General features: G+C 38.0%; 1 protein-coding gene and 1 pseudogene across 8 annotated transcripts in view; both read right to left on the bottom strand.

Annotated features, from left to right (window-relative positions):
• Positions 1–27,396, bottom strand: part of RAD50 (RAD50 double strand break repair protein) — a 243,767-nt gene that overhangs the window by 69,717 nt on the left and 146,654 nt on the right. For all 8 annotated transcript variants that reach the window (XM_059917036.1, XM_059917038.1, XM_059917039.1 and 5 more), the window contains 3 exons: positions 11,127–11,278; positions 8,604–8,789; positions 8,041–8,245 (listed from right to left, as the gene is read on the bottom strand). In XM_059917036.1, coding sequence (XP_059773019.1) covers positions 8,041–8,245; positions 8,604–8,789; positions 11,127–11,278 — 543 coding nt within the window. The remainder of the gene's footprint in view (positions 1–8,040; positions 8,246–8,603; positions 8,790–11,126; positions 11,279–27,396) is intronic.
• On the bottom strand, positions 4,538–5,019 carry LOC132363776 (large ribosomal subunit protein eL21-like; annotated as a pseudogene).

The following is a 27,396-nucleotide window of genomic DNA, read 5'->3' as shown; positions in this document are numbered from 1 at the left end:
ATAAGGCTGTTTCAACTTTCTTACCATTCATGAGTTCACTGGAGTAGCACTTTTAATTTCCTTCAAGAACTTTTCCTTTGCGTTCACAACCTGGCTAACCATTTGGCACAAAAGGCCCAGCTTTCAGTCTCTCTTCACTTTTGATATGACTTCCTCACTGAGCTCAATCATTTCTAGCTTTTAGTTTAAAGTGAGAGACGTGTGACTCTTCCTTTCACTTGAACATTTAGAGGCCATTATAAGGTTATTAACTGGTCTAATTTCAATATTGTTGTACCTCAAGGAGTAGGAAGGCCTGAGGAAAGGGAGAAAGATGGGGGAATGGCTGTTTGGTAGAGCAGTCAGAACACATAGAACATTTATCGATTAAATTTGCCATCTTACATGCATGTGGTTTGTGGCACCCCAAAACAATTACAATAGTAACACCGAAGATCACTGATTGCAGAACAGCATAATATAATAATGAAAAAGGTTGAAATATTGCAAGAATTACCAAAATGTGACACAGAGACACAAAGTGAGCAAATGGTGTTGGTGGTATAGTGGCGAGCATAGCTGCCTTCCGAAGTGAGCAAATGCTATTGGAAAAATGGCACCAACACACTTGCTTGATTGACACAGGGTTGCCACAAACCTTCAATTTGTAAAAAAAAAAAAAAAAAAAAAAGAAAGAAAGAAATATACAAAGCACAGTAAAGCAAAGTATGCCTGTACATGCTAAGTAGGAGACTCAGAGGACTTGTATAAAGCCACATACTTAAAAATGGGAGATAAGACTGGGAGGCAGGATGGTTTAACAATTAAGACTACAGGCTCTGGGAGCTGGAATGATTGGACATCTCTATGTAAAGAAGTAAACCTCCCTAGAGCTGATTCACTTTGCTGTACAGCAGAAACTAACACAACATTGTAAAGCAACTATACTCCAATAAAAATGAACTAAAAAAAAAAATGGAAGTAAATCTCAACCTTACCTCACATCATATTCAAAAGATAACCTGAAATAGAGCATATACTTAAATATAACAACTCAGACTAGAAAACTTCAAGAAGAAAATCTTTGTGACCTTGGGTCAGGCAAAGATTTCCTAGATAAGAAACAAAACGCAAAAACTATAAGAGAAAATTTTGAAATACTGGACTTCATCAAAATTAAAAACTCCTGCCCTTTGAAAGCAGTTAAGAGCAAAAAAAAATTTGTAAAACACATACCCGATTAGGGCTTACGTCCAGAATAATTAAAGAACTCTCACAGCTTCAACAGTAAGACCAAAAACAAAACCAAAAAATACACACACACAAAACCTATTGAAAACAGGCAAAAGATATGCATAGACACTTTACCAAAAAAGATATTCAAATGGAAAATAAACACATAAAAAGATGTTCAATGTTGATTAACATTAGGAAAATGCAAATTAAAACCATAATGAAAGAAAAAAAGCTGCTCGGAGATTCTATCACACATCTATTTTAATGGCTAAAATAAAAAGCTGATAATACTAAGTGCTGACAAGGATGAAGCACAACTGCACTCTTGTACATTGTTGTGGGACTACCAAACGTGCCACTTTGAAAAATAGTTTGGCAGCTCATAAGGTAAAACATACACTTAACACACAACCTAACAATCCCACTCCTAGGGAGTTACCCAAGAGAGATGAAAACATATCTCCAAACAAAGACTTGTACACAGAAGTTTATAGCAGTTTTATTTGTAATAGCTAAAAGCTGATAACAACCTGAAGTCCATCAACAAAGGAGTGGATGAACAAACTGTAATATATCCTTACAATGGAATACCCTCAGCAATAAAAGGGAATGAACTACTCGTACATGCAACCACATAGATAAATTTAAAAGCATTATGCTAAGTCAGATACAAAAGGCTATATAATGTATGATTCCACTGATGTGGCATTCGTTGAAAAAGGCAAAACTATACTGACAGAAAACAAATCAGGGATTACCAAGGGCTGGAAATGGAGGTAGGGGACCGACTACAAATAGACTTGAGAGAACTATTTGGGGTGGAAATGTTCTATATCTTGACTGTACTGATAGTAATGCTACTGTATGCATTTGCCCAAACTCATCAAATCATTTACTTTCAAAAGGGTGGATTTTACTAAACGTAAATTATATTTCAATAAATCTGACTAAAGAAAAAAAAGTATCAGTTTAGGAATCAGAGAAGCCTGGAATCAAATCCTGGCTTTACCCCTTACTTCCAACGTGAATACCTGTGCCTCACTTTTCTCATCTATGAAACTTCACGGTGTTACTGTGGGGCTCACATAATACATTTTAAAGCACTTTGATCAGTAACTGGGCATACAGTAGGCCCTCAATGAACGGGACCATTCATATCACTTGTGAAAAAAATTCTGTGTTCACAAAATATCTTTGAGCAATCTAACAAAGAGAACTGGATTAACTCTTAAGAGCAACGAATATTAATACCTCTGTTATGGTACCCTACTTCTCAGAAACTACTTGGTTTCTATCAATGTTTTCACTGTATTGTGGCAGCATTAACATTATCTTGGCTTAGATCTTTTGTGACATCTCTAGCTGCTTCATTCCTTAAATCCAGACAGTAACTAGATGCTGGGGATTCCTTCTTTGACATCTGTGTTTTGGCTCGAACCCCAGAGCACAAAACACAGGCTCTATCCCCAGAGCAAACAACCTAGTAAAAGAAGCTAAAACAAATAGAAAGACAACAAAAAATATAGCAGCAGAGTGTTTAAAGCTTAGGTGTGTGAAATAAGACAAAAGAATCAGGCACTTGGGCTATAAGGTGCACAAGCATCATGAACTTATGTGTGGAAGAATAAATAAGAGGGCCAGAGGGTGCTTTTGAACTTGAAAACAAATTTCTCAAGCCATTTCCACTGAGGGCAAGAAAGGAAAACAGGCCTAAGTGGGCCAAGGTCAGGATAGGATGTGGTGGTATGGGAATAAAGTAGTTTATGAGACAGTTCCTGAAAACGTAGGAAATCCGTAAAAATGGGAAAGCATGAATTATAGTGCAGTACTGAAATGGAGCTGTCTTCTGGATGGCTGCTGGGAAGATGATCTGATTCAAGCTTTATGCTGAGTTCTATGAAGGGAAGAATCCTTTTAACTCAGAGCTAAAAAAAAAAGGACTTTGGAAATCATACACTTAATAAATATTTACTGAACCACCTGCTAAGTGCCAGGCACCAGGCTAGGCTCTAAAGATAGAGAGTAAGATTAAACCCTTGGACTAGCCAAAATTAAATACAAATAAAGAAATAAACAAACACCTCAACGTTTGCTACAACCTTGTTTAGAATCCTGGCACTGCTCAATAAATACCAGGTATTATCACTTAGCTCTACCCTGACATTATTTCCTATACAAATGCTCCATTTCAACTATGAGGATTTCCTCGATACTGTTCAAAGACAGCCTGCATTTTGCTGTCACCATATCTGTAATTACCCATCTACTTAAGGTCAATAAAATGATACCCCAAATTCAGTCCTATGAAATCCTTTCTGGCCACCTCAGACTGTCTCTTCTTTCCTCCTCAAAGCTCTCACAGCTCTTGTCTTTTTCTGCCTTATATGTGCTTGTCATCTTTCCAACCAGGCTGCTCCTGAAGAAAATAAAATGTGTTCCAATATCTTGGTAACTACCACAGTACCTACGCACAGTTATTAAAACAACTACTTCTAAAATATAACATACTTTTTCTCACTCTTATGTCTATTGCACTAAATTCTAAACCCATTAGGCTCTTCATAATCTGACTGCAAGTCATAGCTCCCACTCCTTTTACCTTGATTTACTTAACCCAGGCTCTTCCTCACAGTCCTGTTTTAATAAGCTCGTATTTGTGAATATGTACATATATACATGTGCATGTTTGTATACACACATGTAGTGTATTTTTGCAAGAAAACCCACCTGATCATAAGATATATGTGGGAGGTCAGACATGAGGAATAGGAAGAGCATCTCTTACTTTTCAACTAATATTCTTCCATAATTTTTTCATTGTGAGCACATATTAGTTTTAAAAGAAAAAAATACAAAATAAAAACAAACATACAGGGACTTCCCTGGTGGCAGAGTGGATAAGACTCTGAGCTTTCAATGCAGGGGGGCCGGGTTTGATCCCTGGTCGGGGAACTAGATCCCACATGCACACTGCAACTAAGAGTTCACATGCCACAACTAAGGAGCCCTGGAGCCACAACTAAGGAGCCCACATGCTGCAACTAAGGAGCTGGCAAGTCACAATTAAGGAGCCTGCCCGCTGCAACTAAGACCTGGCACAACCAAATAAATAAACAAATAAATAAAATTTTTTAAAAATTACAAAAAAACAAAACAAACATATATAAAATAGCTTCTAGTCTGTCAATTTGATTTTTCCCCATCTTTATAGCCCAGATCAGCTTCTCCCTTGAAGGTCTTGTGATAGCTTTCCATTCCAGGCTATCACTTTTTTTTTTTTTTTTTTTTTTACAATTCAGGTCTTCTATTTTCTTTACACCTATCATGCCATGAATTCATAGGGAATGGGTTCCAACAGTTCAGGCTCTTTTCCATTGGTTCTCACAAAGTGTGCTTCTCTGGGTGGAGAAGGCTGGCACTTTGGCTAAACCTAAGTACCTTTCTGCTTGGCTTCCTTCTTTTTCTATCATTTTCCTTCAGACTGCTTCAGGAAGCTATCTTGGCTCTTAGAGTGCTTAATATGCTTGACACACACACTAATTCTCTTGGCAAGAATCTTGCCCTTAACTTGCTTATTTACAACAATGCCAACAGCACGCTGGGTAGCACTGTAGACTCTTCCAGTTTTGCCATGGTAACATTTGTGGGGCATTCCTTTTTGAACAGTGCCCATTCCCTTGATATCTACAATACCACTTTTGTAGATCTGCATGATGTGGCCAAAGGAACACCTCCACGTTTCCTAAAAGGCCTAGAGAACATACAGCAGGTACCCCTCTTCTTTCCCTTTGTGTTGGTCATTTTGGTGAATTACTGGAAGATGGCAGTTCCAGCCCAAAGGCCAGGCCATCACTTTAAAAATCACTGTATTGAGACGGAATTCACCTACCATACAATTCACCCATTTAAAGTGTACAATTCAACATATTTTAGTATATTCAGAGCTGTGCAACCATCCCCCATGACATTTTCACTTCCAAAAAAGAAACTCTGTGCCCTTAAGCAGTCACTATTTAGTCCTCTCTACCCACTACCCTAGGCAACTGCTAATCTATTTTCTGTCTCTATAGATTTGCCTATTCTGGACATTTCAAATAAATGGAATGGCATCATACAATTATGTAGTCTTTTATGATTGGCTTCTTTCAATTAACATGTTTTCAAGGTTCTTGCCTATTGTAGCTTGTATCAGAACTTCATTCTTTTTTTAATGCTGAATAATATTCCATGTATGGATATGCCACATTTTATTGATCAGTTAATGGATATTTGAATTGTTTCCATCTTTTGGCTATTATGAATAATGCTGTTATGAACTTTCCTATACAAGTTTTTGTATAGATGTACATTTTAATTGCTCTTGGGTATAAGATACTTAGGAGTAAAATGGCCAGGTCATATGGTAACTCTACGTTTAACATTTTCTTTTAATTTATTTATTATTTTAATTTATTTTTGGCTGCGTTGGTTCTTCATTGCTGCACGTGGGGTTTCTCTAGTTGTGGTCAGCAGGGGTTACTCTTTGTTGCAGCATGCAGGCTTCTCATTGCAGTGGCTTCTCTTGCTGTGGAGCACAGGCTCCAGGTGGGCGGGCTTCAGTAGTTGTGGCGCACGGGCTTAGGTGCTCCACCATGTGGGATCTTCCCGGACCAGGGCTCAAACCCATGTCCCCTGCATTGGCAGGTGGATTCTTAACCACTGCACCACCAGAGAAGTCCCTATGTTTAACATTTTGAGGAACTGCTGAACTGTTTTCCAAAGTGGCTGCCCCATTTAACATTCCCACCATCATGTATGAAGGTTCCAATTTCTCCACATCCTTTTCAATAATTATTACCTATCTTTTTGACTTTTAGCCATTCTAGTGGATGTGCAGTAATAGCTCATTGTGATTCTGATTTGCATTTTCCTGATGAATAATGACGTCAAGCATCTTTTCATGTGCTTATTGGACACATACGTATCTTCTCTAGAGAAATATCTATTCAGAGCCTTTGTGCATTTTCAAATTGTGTTACTTTTTTTTATTGGGTTCTTCATATATCCCAGATAGAAGTTCCTTATCACATATGTGACTTGCAAATATTTTCTCCCATTCTATGGGTTGTCTTTTTGCTTTCTTGATGGTATAGTTTGTAGAACAAAAGTTTTTTCTTTTGATGAAGTCCAATTTATCCATTTTTTCTTTTCTTTTCTCACTTGTGCCACAGTCACCATCTTTTAGCTCTTAAAGAACCTATGTTCTAAACCAGCAGCCCTCAACCTTTTTGGCACCAGGGATCGGTTTTGTGGAAAACAGGTTTTCCACAGACTGGGGCAGGGTTGGGGGAGTGATGGTTCAGGCAGTAACACGAGCAATGGGGAGCAGCAAATGAAGCTTGCTCGCTTGTCCGCCACTCACCTCCTGCTGTGCAGCCTGGTTCCTAAAAGGCCACGGACCAGTACCGGTCTATGGCCCAGGGGTTGGGAACCTCTGTTCTAAACTATATCATTCACATAGCTCTTCACTTTACTTCTCTGTAATCCTAACTGTCTTTTAAAATATATTCCTTATTTCTCCAACTAGACTATAAGATCATTAAAAGCAAGGTCTAAGTCTTCAGCTTCCTTATGCCCAAGAGCACCTAGCACAGTGCTATGCACAAAACAATAAATATTCACTAAAAGATGCACTCATGTCAATGGGCACTGGGACAGAAAACCAAAGTTTTTCCATATTACAATTCCAAGATCTATACCAGCATTTATAGGTGAGTTTTAAAAAACTAAATCAATAATTTATTTTTTTTCTTAAATCTCCCACTATCTGCAACTTCAAAAAGCCATTTTTAAGAATGCTCTCATTTAGACTAGGAATATCTTAAGGGGCAAGGACACTATTGTAGTTCTCCTTGTACCTATAGCCCCAAGCATAGTATACCCTGGCACACAGAAAACACTTAATAAATGCTTGTGAAATGAATAAATGGGATTTCTTTAAGATCTTACTTATAAACCACAGAATTTAGAAAGCTAACTCATTTGCAAATATATCAACACATTATGCACCAATTTCAAATCTTGTGCAATGTCAAGAACATCCTGCAAATTATAAAAATTCCCTAGAAAGACCTGTCAATTAAAAAAAAAAAAAGTCTCCTTAAGAATACAGAACTGTAAGGTTGAGTCATTACACTGATATTTAAAAATTAGTGATCTAGGGGCTTCCCTGGTGGCGCAGTGGTTGAGAATCCGCCTGCCAATGCAGGGGACACGGGTTCGAGCCCCGGTCTGGGAAGATCCCACATGCCGCGGAGCAACTAGGCCCGTGAGCCACAATTACTGAGCCTGTGCGTCTGGAGCCTGTGCTCCGCAACAAGAGAGGCCGCGATAGTGAGAGGCCTGCGCACTGCGATGAAGAGTGGCCCCCGCTCGCCGCAACTAGAGAGAGCCCTCGCACAGAAACGAAGACCCAACACAGCCAAAAATAAATAAATAAATAAATAAATAAATAAATAAATAAGTTAACAAGACTTGACCCTGCTGTGTGCAAAAAAAAAAAAAGCAATTGATGGAATTGGTTATAAAATAAAAATTAAAAAAAAAAAAAATTAGTGATCTACATTACTAATTTAATGATGCTACAAATTTGTTTACCCTCAAATCCAAGCTCTTTGGGCAACTTAAACACAGATGTAAGGCATTAACCATAACATTATATAGTCTCTGATAATTTTTTCAAGAAATATACACACCATTCAAATGCACAGAAAAATAATGCTTTTAGGGTGAGAGATACCATGGTAAACGGTGACCTTCTCCTCAGCATACAAGAAACTAAATTACCTTCAATGGATCAAGTTCATTCTCATAGGATTTGACAATTTCCTTTGACGATGTTAACTGGGCTTCCTTACTAGTAATCTGATCGCGAATCTCACAAGCTTTTTCCTTATTTTGCTTCAGATATTTTAGTTCTGTTTGACATTCTTTTACTTTCTGACCTTGTGTCTGACGTACCTGCCGAAGTGTTTCCAAGGCTTTAATGTACCTTTGAAGATATTAAATAAAAATCAAATTTCTGGCTAAGCAAATTATAGTATATTCAAACAATGGACTATAATGCAGTCATTAAGATTACATTTACAAAGAGTTTTTAATAACTTAGAAAATGCTTATGACAGAATAGTAAGTACAAATGTTACATATATACTGTCAACCAGGTAAATGAAGATGCAAAGAAAGAAAACTGAAAGGAAATATGCTGACTGGTTGCCACTGGATAAGAGGTAATAACTGCTGACTTTCTTGCTTTACAATTTTTTTCTGTTTAAAAAAAAGAAGCATCCAAATTGCAACTCTGGCTCAATAACTTAATGGACTACAAAATCTAATTAAAGGTTACAAACCTTGTTGCGGAAAAAATCTCATCAAATTTTTGCTTCAAAGCCTTTCCTTCACTTAAAGGCCAATTAGACTCTTCTTGGTGACAGAAAATGACATTATTTAGCACAGATTTGGAAACACCAAGAGAACTTATCATCTCTCGGTCAATTTCTGCACACTTGGAGCTGAGACTGACCTTTTCGCCATGCCTATAGAAAATGAAAATCAAGAACTTATGTAAAATATTCTGTTACTTAATCAATCTTTCATGCTGTACTTGCAAAAAAAACAACAAAAAAAAGGCCCCTCATCCACTCCCTGTGGATAGCTTTCTCATATTAAAAAGTATAACTCTTAAATGACTCAGTAGTTCCCTAATGAAAATGTAAAACGGTGATAGGGAAAAGGTGCCAGAATTTTTTTTTTTACATAGTTGGACTTTTAATATAATAATCTAAAACGTTTATAGACAATACATAGAGGAAAATAAACTATCTTCTATCCCCAGAACTTGAAAATAAGAGACTTAAAAGAATAAAACAAAACATGATGATACATAACAGACAGGCAAAGGTACTTAAAAACATCTGAAGACTGTATAGTTTATTTTTTATTTATTTATTTATTTTTAAAGCCACCAATTTATTCTGTAAGGTCAGTAAAACCTCATTGCTGAAAAATAGGTATATATTTAAATAGGAGGAAAAGAAATATCAATTAAACTTACCACAATGATTCAGAACAAAATCTTAGGAAAGCAGCAATACATTTGGACTTTTCTCATGAAATAAATTTTTGATAGTATAAAAAATGAGTTGTATATACATGAAATGTACATTACTAAAACTTTAAAAATATTTGCCTTATATGTAATATTTTATTGTTTTTATTTTATGGTAAATAAGTTCTCAAAGTGTAAATTATATTGATTTAGAAGAAAGATAATTTTTGCCTATTATTTTTGTATTGTTTTGTTTTTGACTGTACAGCTTAGATAAGGGATTGTTCAGTAAAAGACACACAGTAAAAGGAGTGTAAAGGCAAACCTTAGTGATGCCCATCCAAGCAAATCCAAGGAAGATTCTTAATCAACAGACCTAAGTTCTACGGTCACAGTGACAAAGCAATCAAATAGACAGAATTGCCTCAGGGTCTTTTAAATAAGTTCCCTACTTCATTATATCCAGGGCCAGAAGCATCCCTGCCCTTGGATTCCAAGAGATCTCTCAGCATCTTTCATCAGAAGGATAAATCGACCATTTTCTTTCATATCTTCTGTCCAGTATCTGTTAACAACTAGATTAGGTGAGTGGACGCAGTGTCTGTCTATACTGTCATTTTATATGTATTCTGAAAATATTACACTGAATGTACTAAGAATGTTTTGTAGGGGGATGGAATGGACAAAGATAGACCAGGAGATTAAGACATTAGACCAGGGAAAGATGATGGTAGCCTGAACAAGAATGGTTCTCACAGAGATGGAGAGGAACAGACTGAAGAGCCAGTTAGGCAAAATCCATAGGACTTGGTAATGAACTGAATATAGATGGCAAGGAAGCTGTCAAGACAGACTTAGCTCCGTGTCACTGGACGGATGGGGGTGTCATTCACTGAGATAAGGAGGTCTATTTTGTATAGCAATAGCATTATCCTAATTAATACAGAGGTTATTTGTGACCTTAGTTGGAGCTGTTTCAGTACAAGAATGGGGCTAGAGTAGGAGTCAGGAGGATGTCAAGAAATGGAGACAGTGAGTATCAACAACTCTTTTGAAAAAATTGTCTGTGAAGGGGAAGATGGAGACAGACCGTAACTGGAGTGAAATGAAATCTGAGGTGTGGGAGAGACCTGAGTATGTTTAAAAGCCAGTGAAAAGAATCCACTTGACAAGCCAGTAGCTAGTACAGTGTATCTAGCATATGACAGGTGTGACACATTACTGATTAAATAAAGAAATTATTTAATTAGTTTAACAAATGAATAAATGAAAGGAAGGGATAAGATGATAAGTAATTTGCTCAGCAAGGATAAAGCCATGAATTCAGGGCAGCCTACCTAATTCCAATATCCATACCCATTACAATATGATACCTGCCCTTAACAGAATGACAACAGTTGAAAGGGACCTGTCTGCTTATCTCATCCTTCCCTATAGACATGATTACTAGCACTTTTCATTCATTCAATCTATATTTGAGTGATTATGCACCTTCAATTCAGCAACTGTCCATAAATTACTCAAAGGAGTGGAGCATTATCACTAAATCTTTAATGGGATCATTCTGTTTAACTGATAAATAGTATCAAATAAATAATTAAATGTTGATAGTGGACAAAGCTGCGCAGGTATAGAGTCAAGGTGGATCTCTATACTTTCTGCTCAGTTGTGCTAAGAAACTAAAACAGCTCTAAAGATAAAGTCTGTTAAAAAATTAATAAGTTCCCCTAAAATAAACTTACAGTAGTAGTAAAAAAAACCATAGTTTTATAGACCTAAAGACAAAAAAATGAACAGATAATTCAAATATATAATAAACACCTACTTTGTTCTAGTAATGACTCCTTCCAGGGTTTTAAATTCTGTCTTTTTGCTTTTCTGAGTACAAACCATAGATCTCTGCACAGCTACAAGTTCTCCATTGACATCACGAAACTGCAGACGAATCTGTGCTCTAACATCTGTTTCTTGAGCAACCTTTGAAGGTAAAGAGAGAAAAATTATGCTACCTTAATAAGTATCAGAACATTAGTTCTGAAAGAAAATATATAAGCAATCTTACTCATCAAAAATGAAAAAAAAAGAAAAACATCCAAAATAAATGAGATTACATATCATTCAAAATACAGAAGGACACTGAATAGCCAAAGCAATCTCGAGAAAGAAAAACAGAGCTGGAGGAATCAGGCTCCCTGACTTCAGACTACGCTATAAAGCTACAGAAATCAAAGCAGTATGGTACTGGCACGAAGACAGACTTACAGATCAACAGAACAGGATAGAAAGACCAAAAATAAACCCACACACCTATGGTCAATTAATCTACGAAAAAGGAGGCAAGAATATACAGTGGAAAAAAGAAAGTCTCTTTAATAAGTGGTGCTGTGAAAACTGGTGAGCCACATCTAAAAGAATGAGATTAGAACATTCTCTAACACCATACACAAAAATAAACTCAAAATGGATCAAAGACCTAAATGTAAGACTGAATACTATAAAACTCTTAGAGAAAAACATAAGCAGAACACTCTTTGACATAAATCACAGCAATACCTTTTTGCATCCACCTCCTAGAGTAATGGAAATAAAAACAAAAATAAACAAATGGGACCTAATAAAACTTCAAGCTTTTGCACAGCAAAGGAAACCATAAACAAAGGAAAAGACAACCCACAGAATTGGAGAAAATATGTGCAAATGATGTGACTGACAAGGGATTAATCTCCAAAATATACAAACAGCTCAACAGCTCAATATCAACAAACAATCCAATCAAAAAATGGGCAGAAAATCTAACTAGACACTTCTCCAAAGAAGACACACAGAGGAGTGATCAAGATGGTGGAGTAGTAGGACATGAAGCTCCCCTTCTCCCATAAATACATCAAAAATACATCTACATGTGGAATGATTCTCACAGAATATCTACTGTAAGCTGGCAGAAGACCTCAGACTGTTGAAACGGAAAGAAAATCTCCAGTAAGCGGGTAGGAAAAAAGAAGAAAATAGCGAGAAAGCAATTGGGATGGGACCTGCACCCCTGGGAGGGAGCTGTGAAAGAGGAAAGGTTCCTGTACCCTGGGAACTCCCTCACCGGTGGGGAGATTGGCTAGGACAGAAGGGGAATTTCTGAGCCTCATAAGTGAATGCAGCACTGGGTTTGTGGCAGCCAGAGCAGAGGGAGAACTACACAGATGGTCAGTGCTGCCACCCTGCACTCCCTAGCCTGAGACACTCTTCCACCAGTGCGGGCAGGGGCTGGGTGCTGGAACTCTGGCTTCGGAGATCAGAACCAGAGAGAGGACTAGGTTTGGCCGTGTGGAAACAGCCTGCAGGGGGACTGGAATCCAGTGTGAGCGCAACTGAGGGTGTACTCAGAGGAAGCCTGGGCCGCCTTAGAGGCCAGTCACCATTGTTTTGGGGCTGCATGAGAGGAGGAGCAGGACCCGGATTGTAGCCTTTTTCCCTGTGTGTGTGGTCTCAGAGGGCAGGACACTGCCTGCACAGGCTCCAGGAGTGGTCTCCTGGCCCCCGCTACCTCCCTCCCAGAACTCAGGAGTGGTTGCAATCCACTGCCACTACCCGTTCAGATGCCAGGAGTGGTCGCAAGCCCCCACTGCCTCCATCCCAGACCCCAGGAGGGGTCGTGAGCCTCGTTGCCTCCCTCCCGGACCCCAGGAGTGGTCCTGAGGCCCTGCCGCTGCCTGCCTGGACTCCAGGAGTGGTCACAAGCCACCTTGATTCCCATTATATGCTCTTAGGGTGCTCCTGAGCCACCACCACAAACCTGAGGACCAGGCACGAGCTGCCACATCTGCACACCCGCTATCAAGAAAATAACCAGCACACGCTGAGGAAAGAGGCGATAGGCATCCATACTAAAAAGAGCCCTTGCACCAAATATATTAAACTCACACAAGCTACAGAGAAACACCCCTATGTATAAATAGCCCTCCACAACCACAGTATATAATTGTTTCTCCTAAACTCACAAAGTAAAAGAAATATAAATAAAATGAAAGAGCACAGCAACCACTCCCAAAGACCAAGAGAATTCCCCTGAAAGAACAAACAATGAAACACACCTCTTCTAATAGACACCAGTTTCAAAAAGGAGATAATGAAAATACTGAAGGAATTAAAAAAGACTATTGATGGAAATGTAGAATACTGTAAAAAGGAACAAGAAGCTATAAAGAAGAACCAAGAAAAATTAGAAAACTCATTTGCAGAGACGAAAGCTGAGCTAAAAGCAATGAAAAGCAGAATGAACAATGCAGAAGAATAAATAAGTGACCTGGAAGATAGAATAACAGAAACCACCCAATCAGGACAGCAGACAGAAAGCCAGATCAAAAAAAAAAAAAAAAAAAGAAAGCAACATAAGAGACCTATGGGATAATATAAAGCATTCCAATCTACACATAATAGGGATCCCAGAAGGAGAAAGAGAAAAGTGGATCAAAAATGTATTTGAAGATGGGTTTCCCTGGTGGCGCAGTGGTTGAGAGTCTGCCTGCCAATGCAGGGGACACGGGTTCGAGCCCTGGTCTGGGAAGATCCCACATGCCGCGGAGCAGCTAGGCCCGTGAGCCACAACTACTGAGCCTACGCATCTGGAGCCTGTGCTCCGCAACAAGAGAGGCCACGATAATGAGAGGCCCGCGCACCGCGATGAAGAGTGGCCCCCACTTGCCGCAACTAGAGAAAGCCCTTGCACAGAAACGAAGACCCAACACAGCAAGGAAGGAAGGGAAGGAAGGGAGGGAAGGGAAGGAAGGGAGGGAAGGGAGGGAAGGGAGGGAAGGGAGGGAAAGGAGGGAAGGAAGGGAAGGGAGGGAAGGGAGGGAGGGAGGAGAGAAAGGAAGGAAGGAAGGAAGGAAGGAAGGAAGGAAGGAAGGAAGGAAGAAAGAAAGAAAGAAAGAATGAATCCTGGTCAAAAAAGGTGATGATTTACTTTTAAAAAAACTGTATTTGAAGAAATTATGGCTGAAAACTTCCCAAACCTAAAGAAGGAAACAGATATGCAGGTTCAGGAAGCACAGAGGGTTCCAAATAAAATAAACCCAAACAGACCTACATCAAGACATATAATAAAAATGGCAAAATTTAAAGATAAAGAGAGGATTCTAAAGGCAGCAAAAGAAAAAGAGTTAATTACTCCGCATCTGCACACAATACTTCACAAAGAGTTAAGTGGACTCCATAAGGCTATCAGCAGATTTCTCTACAGAAACACTGCAGGCCGAAAGGGAGTGGCAAGACATATTCAAAGTCCAGAAAGGGAAAAACGTGCAACCTAGGATACTCTACCCAGCAAGATTATCATTTAGAACAGAAGGAGGGCTTCCCTGGTGGCACAGTGGTTAAGAATCCGCCTGCCAATGCAGGGGACACGGGTTTGAGCTCCAGTCTGGGAAGATCCCACATGCGGCGGATCAACCAAGCCCGTGCACCACAACTACTGAGCCTGCACTCTAGACCTCAAAAGCCACAACTACTGAAGCCCGCGCGCCTAGAGTCCGTGCTCCACAACAAGAAGCCACAACGAGAAGCCTGTACACTGCAACAAAGAGCAGCCCTCCATCACTGCAACTAGAGCAAGCCCGTGAGTAGCAACAAAGACCCAACACAGCCAAAAATAAAAATAAATAAAATAAATAAATTAAAAAATAGAGAGGTAAAGAATTTCTCAGAAAAGCAAAAACTAAAGAATACAGCAATACTAAACCTATCCTAAAGGAAATATTGAAAGGCCTTCTCTAAATAAAAAAGAAGAATCTACAGGAAAGAGAAAATCACAATTGGAAAGTAAATCACTTAAATAAGCCAATACACAGATTTAAAAAAAAATCAAAATATTTCTGTGAAAGTGATGATAACCACAATGAAGAGCAAAAGAATGATCATGAAGATGTAAAAGAGAACATCAAAATTGTAATATGAGGAGAAGAGTACGAAAATGTAGATTTTTTTTTTTCCTACTATGGGTTTGAGCTTATATGACTACCAGTCTAAGGAAAATACTGGGTTGGCCAAAAGGTTCATTTGGTTTTTTCCATAAGATGCCTCTAGTGGCACTTAGCTCTCTTTAACTTCATTCAAAACAATTTTGTTAGATTGTATGTGACAGCTGTCATATCAGCGTGCATTTAAAAAAAGACTTCTCGGGCTTCCCTGGTGGCGCAGTGGTTGAGAATCTGCCTGCTAATGCAGGGGACACGGGTTCGAGCCCTGGTCTGGGAAGATCCCACATGCCACGGAGCAGCTGGACCCGTGAGCCACAACTACTGAGCCTGCGCGTCTGGAGCCTGTGCCCCGCAACGGGAGGGGCCGCGATAGTGAAAAGGCCCACGCACCGCAATGAAGAGCGGTCCCCGCACCGCGATGAAGAGTGGCCCCCGCTTGCCGCAACTAGAGAAAGCCCTCGCACGAACGAAGACCCAAACACAGACAAAAATAAATAAATAAATAAATAAATAATAAAGTAGCTATTAAAAAAAGACTTCTCAAAATTGGTGAATTTTTGTGTAGCCATTTAATATTGAAGATGGAAGAAAAAAAGCAACACTTCTGGTATACTGTGCTTTATTATTTCAAGAAAGGTAAAAACCCAACCAAAATGCAAAAAGAGATTTGTGCAGCGTATGGAGAAGGTGCTGTGACTGATTGAACGTGTCAAAAGTGGTTTGCGAAGTTTTGTGCTGGAGATTTCTCGCTGGACGATGCTCCACGGTCGGGCAGACCAAGTTGATAGCGATCAAATTAAAAAATTAATTGAGAACAATCAACGTTATACCATGCGGGAGACAGCCGACATACTCAAAATATCCAAATCAAGCACTGAAAATCATCTGCACCAGCTTGGTTATGTGAATTGCTTTGATGTTTGGGTTCCACGTAAGTTAAGTGAAAAAAACCTTCTTGATTGTATTTCTGCATGTGATTCTCTATGTAAACGTAATGAAAACATTCTGTTTTTAAAACAAATTGTGACGGGCAATGAAAAGTGGATCCTGTACAACAGTGTGGAACAGAAGAGATCTGTGGGGCAAGCGAAATGAACCACCACCAACGACACCAAAGGCCAGTCTTCATCCAAAAAAGGTGATGTTGTGAATATGGTAGGACTGGAAGGGAGTCCTCTATTATGAGCTCCTTCCAGAAAACCAAACAATTAATTCCAACAATTACTGCTCCCAATTAGACCAACTGAAAGCACTCAATGAAAAGCGTCCAGAATTAGTCAACAGAAAATGCATACTCTTCCATCAGGATAACACAAGACCACGTTTCTTTGATGACCAGGCAAAAACTGTTACAGCTTGGCTGCGAAGTTCTGATTCATCCACTGTATTCACCAGACATTGCACCTTCAGATTTCCATTTACTTTGGTCTTTACAAAATTCTCTTAATGGAAAAAATTTCAATTCTCTGGAATACTGTAAAAGGCACCTGGAACAGTTCTTTGCTCAAAAAGATAAAAAGTTTTGGGAAGATGGAATTATGAAGTTGCCTGAAAAATGGCACTAGGTAGTGGAACAAAAGGGTGAATACATTGTTCAATAATGTTCTTGTGAAAATGAAAAATGTGTCTTTTATTTTCACTTAAAAACCGAAGGCACTTTTTGGCCAAGCCAATAGATATAGGAAGGGGTTAACATACTTGAAAAATAAGGTAAGCACAAATCAAAAACATACAATAGATTCACAAAAATGAAAAAGAAGAAAACATAAGTATAATACAAAAGAAAACCATCAAACCACAAAAAAAAAAACAGAAAGGGACAAAGAAGAAATACAAAATCAACAGGAAAACAAGGTTTAAAATGGCAATAAATACATACCTATCAATAATTACTTTAAATGTCAATGGACTAAATGCTCCAATCAAACAACACAGAGTGGCAGACTGGATAAAAAAACAAGAGCCTACAATACACTGCCTATAACAGACCCACCCTATGGCAAAGGACACACACGGATTGAAAGTGAGGGGCTGAAAAAGATATTTCATGCTAACGGAGATGACAAGAAACCAGGGGTCGCAATACTTATATCAGACAAAATAACTTTAAAACAAAAGCCATAAAGAAAGATAAAGAAGGACACTATATAATGATAAAAGGAAGAATACATGAAAAGTATTTTACACTCGTCAACATACATGCACGTAATACAGGAGCATGCAAATACAGAAAATAACTACTACAAGACACAAAGGAAGAAATTGACAGGAATAAAATAATAGTAAGACTTTAACACCCCACTCAAATCAACAGACAGATCTTGCAGGCAGAGAATCAATAAGGCAACAGAAATCCTAAACAATACAGTAATACAGTTAGACATAACTGATATTTGGACATTACAGCCAAAAAAACGCAGAATATACATTCTTTTCAAGCACACATGGAACATTCTCTAGGACTGACCACATACTAGGGCACAAAACAAGCCTCAACAAATTTAAGAGTATAGAAATTATCTCAAGCATCTTTTCTGACCACAACAGCATGGAACTAGAAATTAACCACAGAAAAAGAAAGAGAAGAAAACAATTACATGGAGACTAAACAACATGCTACTAAAAAACCAATGGGTCAACAATGAAATCAAAGAGGAAATTAAAAAATACATTGAGACAAAAGACAATGAAAACACAACCATACGAAAACTATGGGATGCGGCAAAAGCAGCTCTTAGAGGGAAGTTCATAGCAATACATTCCTTCCTCAAAAAAAACAAGAGGGCTTCCCTGGTGGCGCAGTGGTTGAGAATCTGCCTGCCAATGCAGGGGACACGGGTTCGAGCCCTGGTCTGGGAAGATCCCACATGCCGCAGAGCGGCTGGGCCCGTGAGCCACAATTGCTGAGCCTGCGCGTCTGGAGCCTGTGCTCCGCAACAGGAGAGGCCGCGATGATGAGAGGCCTGCGCGCCGCGATGAAGAGTGGCCCCCGCTTGCCGCAACTGGAGAGGGCCCTCGCACAGAAGCGAAGACCCAGCACAGCCATAAATAAATAAATAAATAAAAATTAAAAAAAAAAAAAAACACAAGAAAAATCTCAAATAAACAACATTAACCTACCACTTAAAAAAATAAGAAAAAGAAGAACAAACAAAACCTTAAGCTGGCAGAAGGAAGGAAATAATAAAGATCAGAGAGAAAATAAATAAAATAGAGATCTAAAACACAATAGAAAAAAAATCAAGAAAACCAAGAGCTGGTTCTTTGAAAGGATAAATAAGATTGACAAACCTCTGGCCAGGCTCACCAAGAAGAAAAGAGAGAGAACCCAAATAAACAAAGTAAGAAATGAAAAAGGAAACATAACAGCTGATACCACAGAAATTCAAAAAACCATAGGGAGTACTATGAACAATTATATGCCAACAAATTCAACAACCTAGAAGAAATGGACAAGTTTCTAGAAACATACAGTCCACCAAAATTGAATCCAGAAGAAACAGATCATTTGAACAGACCGATCACTAGAAGTGAAATAGAATGTGTAATTAAAAAACTCCCTACAAACAAAAGTCCAGGACCAGATGGCTTCACAAGAGAATTCCACCAAACATACAAAGAACTTATACTGATCCTTCTTTAACTCTTCCAAAAAATGGAAGAGAAGGGAACACTCCCGAAGACATTCTATGAAGTGACCATCACCCTGATACCAAAACCAAAGACAACACCAAAAAAGAAAATTACAGGCCAATATCTTTGGTGAATAGAGATACAAAAATTCTCAACAAAATATTAGCAAACCAAATCCAACAACACATAAAAAGATCATACACCACGATCAAGTAGGATATATCCCAAGTTCCCAAGGTTGGTTCAACATACACAAATCAATCAATGTGATACATCACATAAACAAAAGAAAAGACAAAAACACGTCATCTCAATAGATGCAGAAAAAGCATTTGACAAAATTCAACAACCATTCATGACAAAAAGTCTTACCAAAGTGGGTACACAGGGAACATAATAAAAACTATTTATGACAAACCCACAGCCAATATAATACTCAATGGTGAAAAGCTGAAAGCCTTCATGCTAAAATCTGGAACAAGACAAGGATGCCCAGATGACTTCCCTGGTGGTCCAGTGGCTAAGACTCTGCACTCCCTATGTAGGGGGCCCAGGTTCAATCCCTGGTCAGGGAACAAGATCCCACATGCCACAACTAAGAGTTCACATGCTGCAACTAAAGATCCTGCATGCCGCAACAAAGATCCCGAGTGCCACAACTAAGACCCGGCACAGCCAAATAAAAAATAAATAAGTAAATGACAAGGATGCCCATTCTCATCTCTTTTATTCAACGCAGTATTGGAAGTCCTAACCACAGCAATCAGACAAGAAAAAGAAATAAAAGGTATCCAAATTGGAAGGGAAGAGGTAAAACTGTCATTATATGCAAATGATAATATATATAGAAAACCTTAAAGACTCCACACAAAACCTGCTAGAACTGATCAATTCAGCCAGGTAGCAGGATACAAGATTAACATACAGAAATCGGTTGCGTTTCTTTACACCAGCAGTGAAATATCAAAAAGGGAATGTAAAAAAACAATACCTTTTAAAATTGTAACCCCGGGACTTCCCTGGTGGTGCAGCGGTTAAGAATCCACCTGCCAATGCAGGGGACACGGGTTCAATCCCTGGTCCAGGAAGATCCCACATGCTGCAGAGCAACTAAGCCCATGTGCCACAACTACTGAGCCTGTGCTCTAGAACCCGCAAGCCACAACTACTGAGACCACATGCCGCAACTACTGAAGCCTGTGCGCCTACAGCTCCGGCTCTGCAACAACAGAAGCCACCGCAATGAGAAGCCCGCACACTGCAATGAAGAGTAGGCCCCTCTCGCCACAACTAGAGAAAGCCGGAACGCAGCAACGAAGACCCAATGCAGCCAAAAATGAATGAATAAATAAATAAAATTTTTAAATGATAATAAAATAAAATCGGAACCCCAAAAATAAAATACTTAGGAATAAACCTCACCAAGGAGGTGAAAGACTTATACATTGAGAACTATAAAACATTAATTATAGGAAACTGAAGATGATTCAAAGAAATGAAAGATATCCCATGCTCTTGAATTGGAAGAATTATTACTGTTAAAATGGCCATACTACCCAAAGCAATCTACAGATTTAATGCAATCCCTATCAAATTACCCATGATATTTTTCACAAAACTAGAACAAATAATCCTAAAATTCATATGGAACCATAAAAGACCCAGAATTGCCAAAGCAATACTGAAGAAAAAGAACAAAGTAGGAGGCATAACCCTTCCAGGTATCAGACAATACTACAAAGCTACAGTATTTGCACCAAAACAGACATATGGATCAATGGAACAGAATAGAGAGCTCAGAAATAAACCCACACACCTACGGTCAATTAATCTTCAACAAAGGAGACAAGAATATACAATGGGAAAAAGACAGTCTCTTCAGCAAGTGGTGGGAAAGCTGGACAGCCATATGTAAATCAATGAAGTTAGAACACACCCTCTCACCATACACAAAAATAAACTCAAAACGGCTTAAAGACTTAAACGTAAGACATGACACCATAAAACTCCTAGAAGAGAACACAGGCAAAACATTCTCTGACATAAATTGTAACAATGTTTTCTTAGGTCAATCTCCCAAGGTAATAGAAATAAAAACAAAAATAAACAAATGGGACCTAATCAAACGTACAAGCTTTTGCACAGCAAAGGAAACCACAAACAAAACGAAAAGACAACCTACAGAATGGGAGAAAATATTTGCAAACAATGTGACTGACAAGGGCTTAATTTCCAAAATATACAAATGGCTCATACATCTCAACAACAGAAAAAAACAACCCAATCCAAAAATGAGCAGAAGACCTAAATAGACATTTCTTCAAAGAAGAAATACAGATGGTCAATAGGCACATGAAAAGATGCTTAACATTGCTAATTATTAGAGAAATGCAAATCAAAACTACAATGAGGTACCACCTCACACCAGTCAAAATGGCCATCATTAAAAAGTCTATAAATAACAAATGCTGGAGAGGGTGTGGAGAAAAGGGAATCCTCCTACACTGTTGGTGGAAATGTAAGTTGGTGCAGCCACTGTGGAAAACAGTATGGAGGTTCCTCAGAAAACTAAAAATAGAATTACCATATGATCCAGCAATCCCACTCCTGGGCATATATACAGACAAAATTATAATTCAAAAAGATACACATATCCCAATGTTCACAGCAGCAATATCCACAATAGCCAAGACATGAAAACAACTTAAATGTCCACCGACAGATGAATGAATAAAGAAGGTATAGTACATATATACCATGGAATACTACTCTGCCATAAAAAAGAATGAAATAATGCCATTTGCAGCAATATGGATGCAACTAGAGATTATCATACTAAGTGAAGTAAGTCAGAAAGAGAAAGACAAATACCATATGATATCACTTATATGTGGAATCTAAAATATGATACAGGGACTTCCCTGTTGGCACAGTGGTTAAGAATCCGCCTGCCAATGCAGGGGACACCGGTTCGATCCCTGGTCCGGGAAGATCCCACATGCCACAGAGCACCTAAGCCCGTGTGCCACAACTGCTGAGCCTGTGCTCTAGAGCCCGTGAGCCACACTACTGAGCCTGCATGCCACACCTTCTGAAGCCCACACACCTAGAGCCCATGCTCCACAACAAGAGAAGCCACCGCAATGAGAAGCCCATGCACCACAACAAAGAGTAGCCCCAGCTTGCTGCAACTAGAGAAAGCCTGTGCACAGCAACTAAGACCCAACGCAGCCAAAAATAAAAATTAAATTAAATAAATTTTAAAAAAATAATAATAAAAACTAAAATATGACACAAATGAACCTACCTATGAAATAGAAACAGAATCATGGACATGAGAACAGACTGGTGGTTGCCAAGGGGGAGGGGGTTGGAGGAGGGATGGAGTGGGAGGTTGGGGTTTGCAGATGTAAACTTTAATATACAGAATGGATAAACAACAAGGTCCCACTGTATAGCACAGAGAACTACATACAGTACCCTATGATAAACCATAATAGAAAAGAATATGAAAAAAAGAATGTATATATATATATATATATATATATATATATATATATGTATAACTGAATCACCTTGCTGTACAGCAGTTAACACAACATTGTAAATCAACTATACTTCAGTGAAAAAAAAAAAAAGACATACAGATGGCCATCAGGCACATGAAAAGATGCCCATCATCACTAATTATTAGAGAAATGCAAATCAAAACTACAATGAGGTATCATCTCACACTGGTCAGAATGGCCATCATCAAAAAGTCTAGAAACAATAAATGCTGGAGAGGGTGTGGAGAAAAGGAAACCCTCCTACACTGCTGGTGGGAATGTAAATTGGTACAGCCACTATGAAGAACAGTATGGAGCTTCCTTAAAAAACTAAAAATAGAGCTACCATATGATCCAGCAATCCCACTCTTGGGCATACATCTGGAGAAAACCATGATTCGAAAGGATACATGCACCCAAAAATTTACTGCAGCACTATTTACAATATCCAAGACATGGAAGCAGTGTAAATGTCCATCCACAGATGAATGGATAAAGAAGATGCGGTAATATATATATATACAGTGGAATATTAGCCATAAAAAAGAACAAAATAATGCCATCTGCAGCAACATGAATGGACCTAGAGATTATCATACTAAGTGAAGTAAATCAGACAAAGAAAAATATATGATATCACTTATACATGAATGTAAAAAACCTTATTTACAAAACAGAAACAGACTCACAGACTTCAAAAACAAACTTATAGTTACCAATGGGGAAAGGTGGTGGGGGGGAGGGATAAATTATGAGGTTGGGATTAACAGATACACAGTACTGTATATAAAATAGATAATCAACAAGGACCTACTGTACATCACAGGGAACTCTACTCATGGGAAAAAAATCTGAAAAAAATAGACATATGTATATGTATAAATGAATCACCTTGCTGTATACCTGAAACTAACACAACACTGTAAATCAACTATATTCCAATATAAAGTAAAAAAGATTTTTTAAGTAAATTAAAAAAATACATAAGAAGGAAAAGAATACTGTTTGATTTACTAGAACTGTATTATCTACCTCCATTATTCAGCATCATTAGGAGATCAGCTATGTGGATTTTTCAAATAAATGAATTTCATCCTTTTATGTACCAAAAGTGTTTTTTAAAATATTTTAAAAAACAATCACAAGCTTACAGAAAAGTAGAAATACAGTATACACCATGACTTTTCACCCAAACCACTTGAGAATAAGCTGCTGATCTGATATCCCAACACTGGTATTTCCTATAAAACATGGGCATTTTCAACCATAAAAATCAGGAAATTGAGAGTGATATATTACTACCATATGGTCCTCAGATCCCATTCAATTTTTCCAATTCTTCCAATATGTCCTTTACAACAATAGGATCCAGTTCAGAATTACACACAGTGTTACACATTGTTCACAATTACATTGTTGTCATGTCTCTTTACTTTCTTTCAGTCTGGAACAGTTCCTCAGATTTTCTCTTTCATGACTAGTAATTTAAAAAATTACCAAATGTTATTTTATAGAATATCTCCCAAAATTTGGATTTGCCTAATATTTCTTCAGGACTAGAATCAGATTATGCATCTTTGCAGCAATATTACAGAAGTGATGATATGTTCCTTACATTGCATCTTATTGGATGGGCACGATTTCAATTTATTTCATTACTGAGGATGTTACCTTCAATCTCCTGGTAAAGGTGGTTATCTACCAGGAGATATTCCTGGCAGAATATTATTTTTTCTACTTTGCTGTTAATAAATATTTGGGAAAGAGATACACTGAGACTGTGTAAATGTCTCATAACCTCATCAAGCTTTTCCTCCATTAGTTTTAACATCTCTACTAATGTTTCTTAAATGAATGATTACTGTGATAGCTATCAAAGAGTAATTTTCTAATTCCATTATTCCTCCTACACTTATTAGTTAAGATTCTACTATAAGGAAGGGTTTTGTCCTTCACACCCGCCCCAACCGCCACCTTGGTTTTCATTTTTTAAATATCACTATGGCCTCATGCATTCCTCTCTTGGGCTCCAATTCCCAACCAGGTTTTTGTGGATGCCCTCCTCTCTCAGCCTCATCTACTGGTTTTTGCGGGTTTTTTAAAATAAATTTATTTATTTATTTTTGGCTGCGTTGGGTCTTTGTTGCTGCACGCAGGCTTTCTCTAGTTGTGGCCAGTGGGGGCTACTCTTTGTTGTGGTGCACGGGCTTCTCATTGCGGTATCTTCTTTTGTTGTGGAGCACGGGCTCTAGGCGCATGGGCTTCAGTAGTTGTGGCACGTGGGCTCAGCAGTTGTGGCTCGCGGGCTTAGTTGCTCCGCAGCATATGGGATCTTCCTGGACCAGGGCTTGAACCCATGTCCTCTGCATTGGCAGGTGGATTCTTAACCACTGCGCCATCAGGGAAGTCCCTCATCTACTGGCTTTTGGACCTCCATCATGGTGTATTATCTTTATATATTGCTGACTTTGATTTGCTAATATTTTGTTATTGATTTTTGCATGCATGAGAGTTACCCATCTGTAGTTTTCTTATAATGTCTTTGGTTTTTGGTAACACAGTAATACTACCTTCATAAAATGAGTTGGGACATAGTTCCTTTGCCTCTTTTCTGAAAGAGTTTATGTAGAACTGACACTATTTCCTCCTAAAATGTTTTGTACAACTCACCAGTAAAATCATCACAACCTGAAGTTCTTGTTAAGTTTTTAACTACAAATCAACTTCTTTAGTAGGCATATTTCTTCTTGCGTAAGCTTTGGTAGCTTATGTTCTTAAAGGAATTTTTCCACTTCATCTAAGTTACTGAATTTATTGGCATAAACCTGCTAGCAGTATTCCCTTATTACCTACATAATGTCTGTAGGATCCACAGTGATGTTGCCTCTTTCATTCCTAATATTGGTAACTTATGGCTTTTTTATCACTTTGCTTAGAGGCTTATTCATTTTATTGATTCTTTTTTTTAAAAGAACCATCTTCTGGTTTCACTGGTTTTCTCTGTCTCTGTATTCTGTATCACTGATTTTTGCTCTTATCTTTAATTTCCCTCCTTTACTTATTTTGAATTTAATTAGCTCTTCTTTTTCAAGTTTCTTAAGATAGAAGCTCAGGTAATTAATTCTAGACATTTTTTCTTTTCTAATATAAACATTTTATTCTATAAATTTCTAAGCATTAGTTAGCTGCATTCCACAAATTTTTTGTATGATATGCTTTTATTTAAAGTATTTTTGAATTTCCTTCATGATCCCTTTTTTGATCCATGGGTTATTTAGAAATGTACTGCCTAATTTTCAAATATCTGGGGATTTTCTGTTATTGATTTCTAGTTGAATTCTGTTGTGGTCAGAGAACACATTCTGTATGACTTCAATCCTTTAAAATTTGTTTTCACTTGTTTTATGGTTCAAAATATTTGTGAATGTTTTACAGTGGTTGAAAATAATGTGTATTCTGCTGTTCACTGGTAGAATGTCCTATAAACATCAATTAGGCTAATTTGATTAATTGTATTAAAGTTTTCCACGTCCTTCTGATATTTTGTCTACTCTTTCTGTTTCTTTACCAAGAGGGGTATTGAGATCTCCAACTATAATTGCAGATTTGTCTATTTCTCCTTTAGTTCCATAGATTTTTTTTGCCTCTTCCATATCAAAGCTCTACATTTAGAGTTGTTATATCCTCTTGGTGAACTGACTCCTTTATCATCATAAAACATCACTTCTTATGCCAATGTTACTAGTTCTGCAGTACACTGTCTGATATTAATATAGCCGACTCAGTTTTCTTTTTATTAGCTGGCATATTTTAGTATGCCAACTAAAGGATTTTCCATCCTTTTACTTTTAACCTATCTGTATTATTATATTTAAAAACACATTATTCCCTCTAAAAAATAATACAAATGAATGTATATGCAAAACAGAGTCACAGATACAGAAAACAAATTTGTGGTTACCAAAGTGGAAGGGAGAGGGACAAATCAGAGGTATAGGATTAACAGATACAAACTACTACATATAAAATAGATAAGCAACAAGAATACACTGTATAGCACAAGGAACTTTACCCATTTTCTTGTAAAAACCTATAACGGAGTATAATCTGCAAAAATACTGAATCACTATGCTGTGCACCTGAAACTAACACAATATTGTAAATCAACTATACTTCAATCAAAAAAAAAAAACCCCCACTGGTATTCCTTTTGCTTTATTTAGGTCTTTTTGTTATATCTTCTATTCCATTCATTAAACTTCACGTTTTCCTTTCCATCTGTCTACATATTTACAAGATTTGTAATTTAAGATCGTCTGCTAATTCTGTCATCTCTTTCATTTTTTAATCTATTTCTATGATTTCATTTTCACCTGGATATGGGTTCCTTGCATGCCTGGTAACTTCTGATTGTGAATTTTACATTGTTGAATGAATAATTTTGTTTTACTCCTTTAATGAGTGTTGAATTTGGTTCAGGCACGCAGCTAAGTTTCTTGAGGCTTGATCCTTTTTTTTTTTTTTGGATGCACCACGCAGCATGCGGAACTTCCCCTCCCAGGGATCAAACCAGGGCCCCCTGCAGTGGAAGCACGGAGTCTTTTAACCACTGGACCTCTGGGGAAGTCCAATATTTAATGGTGGATATTGTTTCTTTATTTGGCCGAGCTGCACAGCTTACAGTATCTTAGTTTCCTGACCAGGGATTGAACCCGTGCCCTCAGCAGTGAAAGTGCGGAGTCCTAACCAATGGATCACCAGGGAATTCCTTAGAGGCCTGGTCCTTTTGAACGTTTGTTTTTAAGGTTTGTAAGGGGGCATCTACAGCAACCTTTACTCTAGGACTAATTTCCTATCACTTCCCCTCAGCCTCAAGAACCTCCTTTAACATTTCTTAAATGGTAAAGATCTGCTGGTAACTAATACCTCTACCTTTTTTTTTTCC

The sequence above is a fragment of the Balaenoptera ricei genome, chromosome 3 (genome assembly GCF_028023285.1).
Source record: "Balaenoptera ricei isolate mBalRic1 chromosome 3, mBalRic1.hap2, whole genome shotgun sequence".
Lineage (NCBI taxonomy): Eukaryota > Metazoa > Chordata > Mammalia > Artiodactyla > Balaenopteridae > Balaenoptera > Balaenoptera ricei.
The sequence above is the reverse complement of the archived record's forward strand: the minus strand, read 5'-3'. Positions and strand labels throughout refer to the sequence as shown.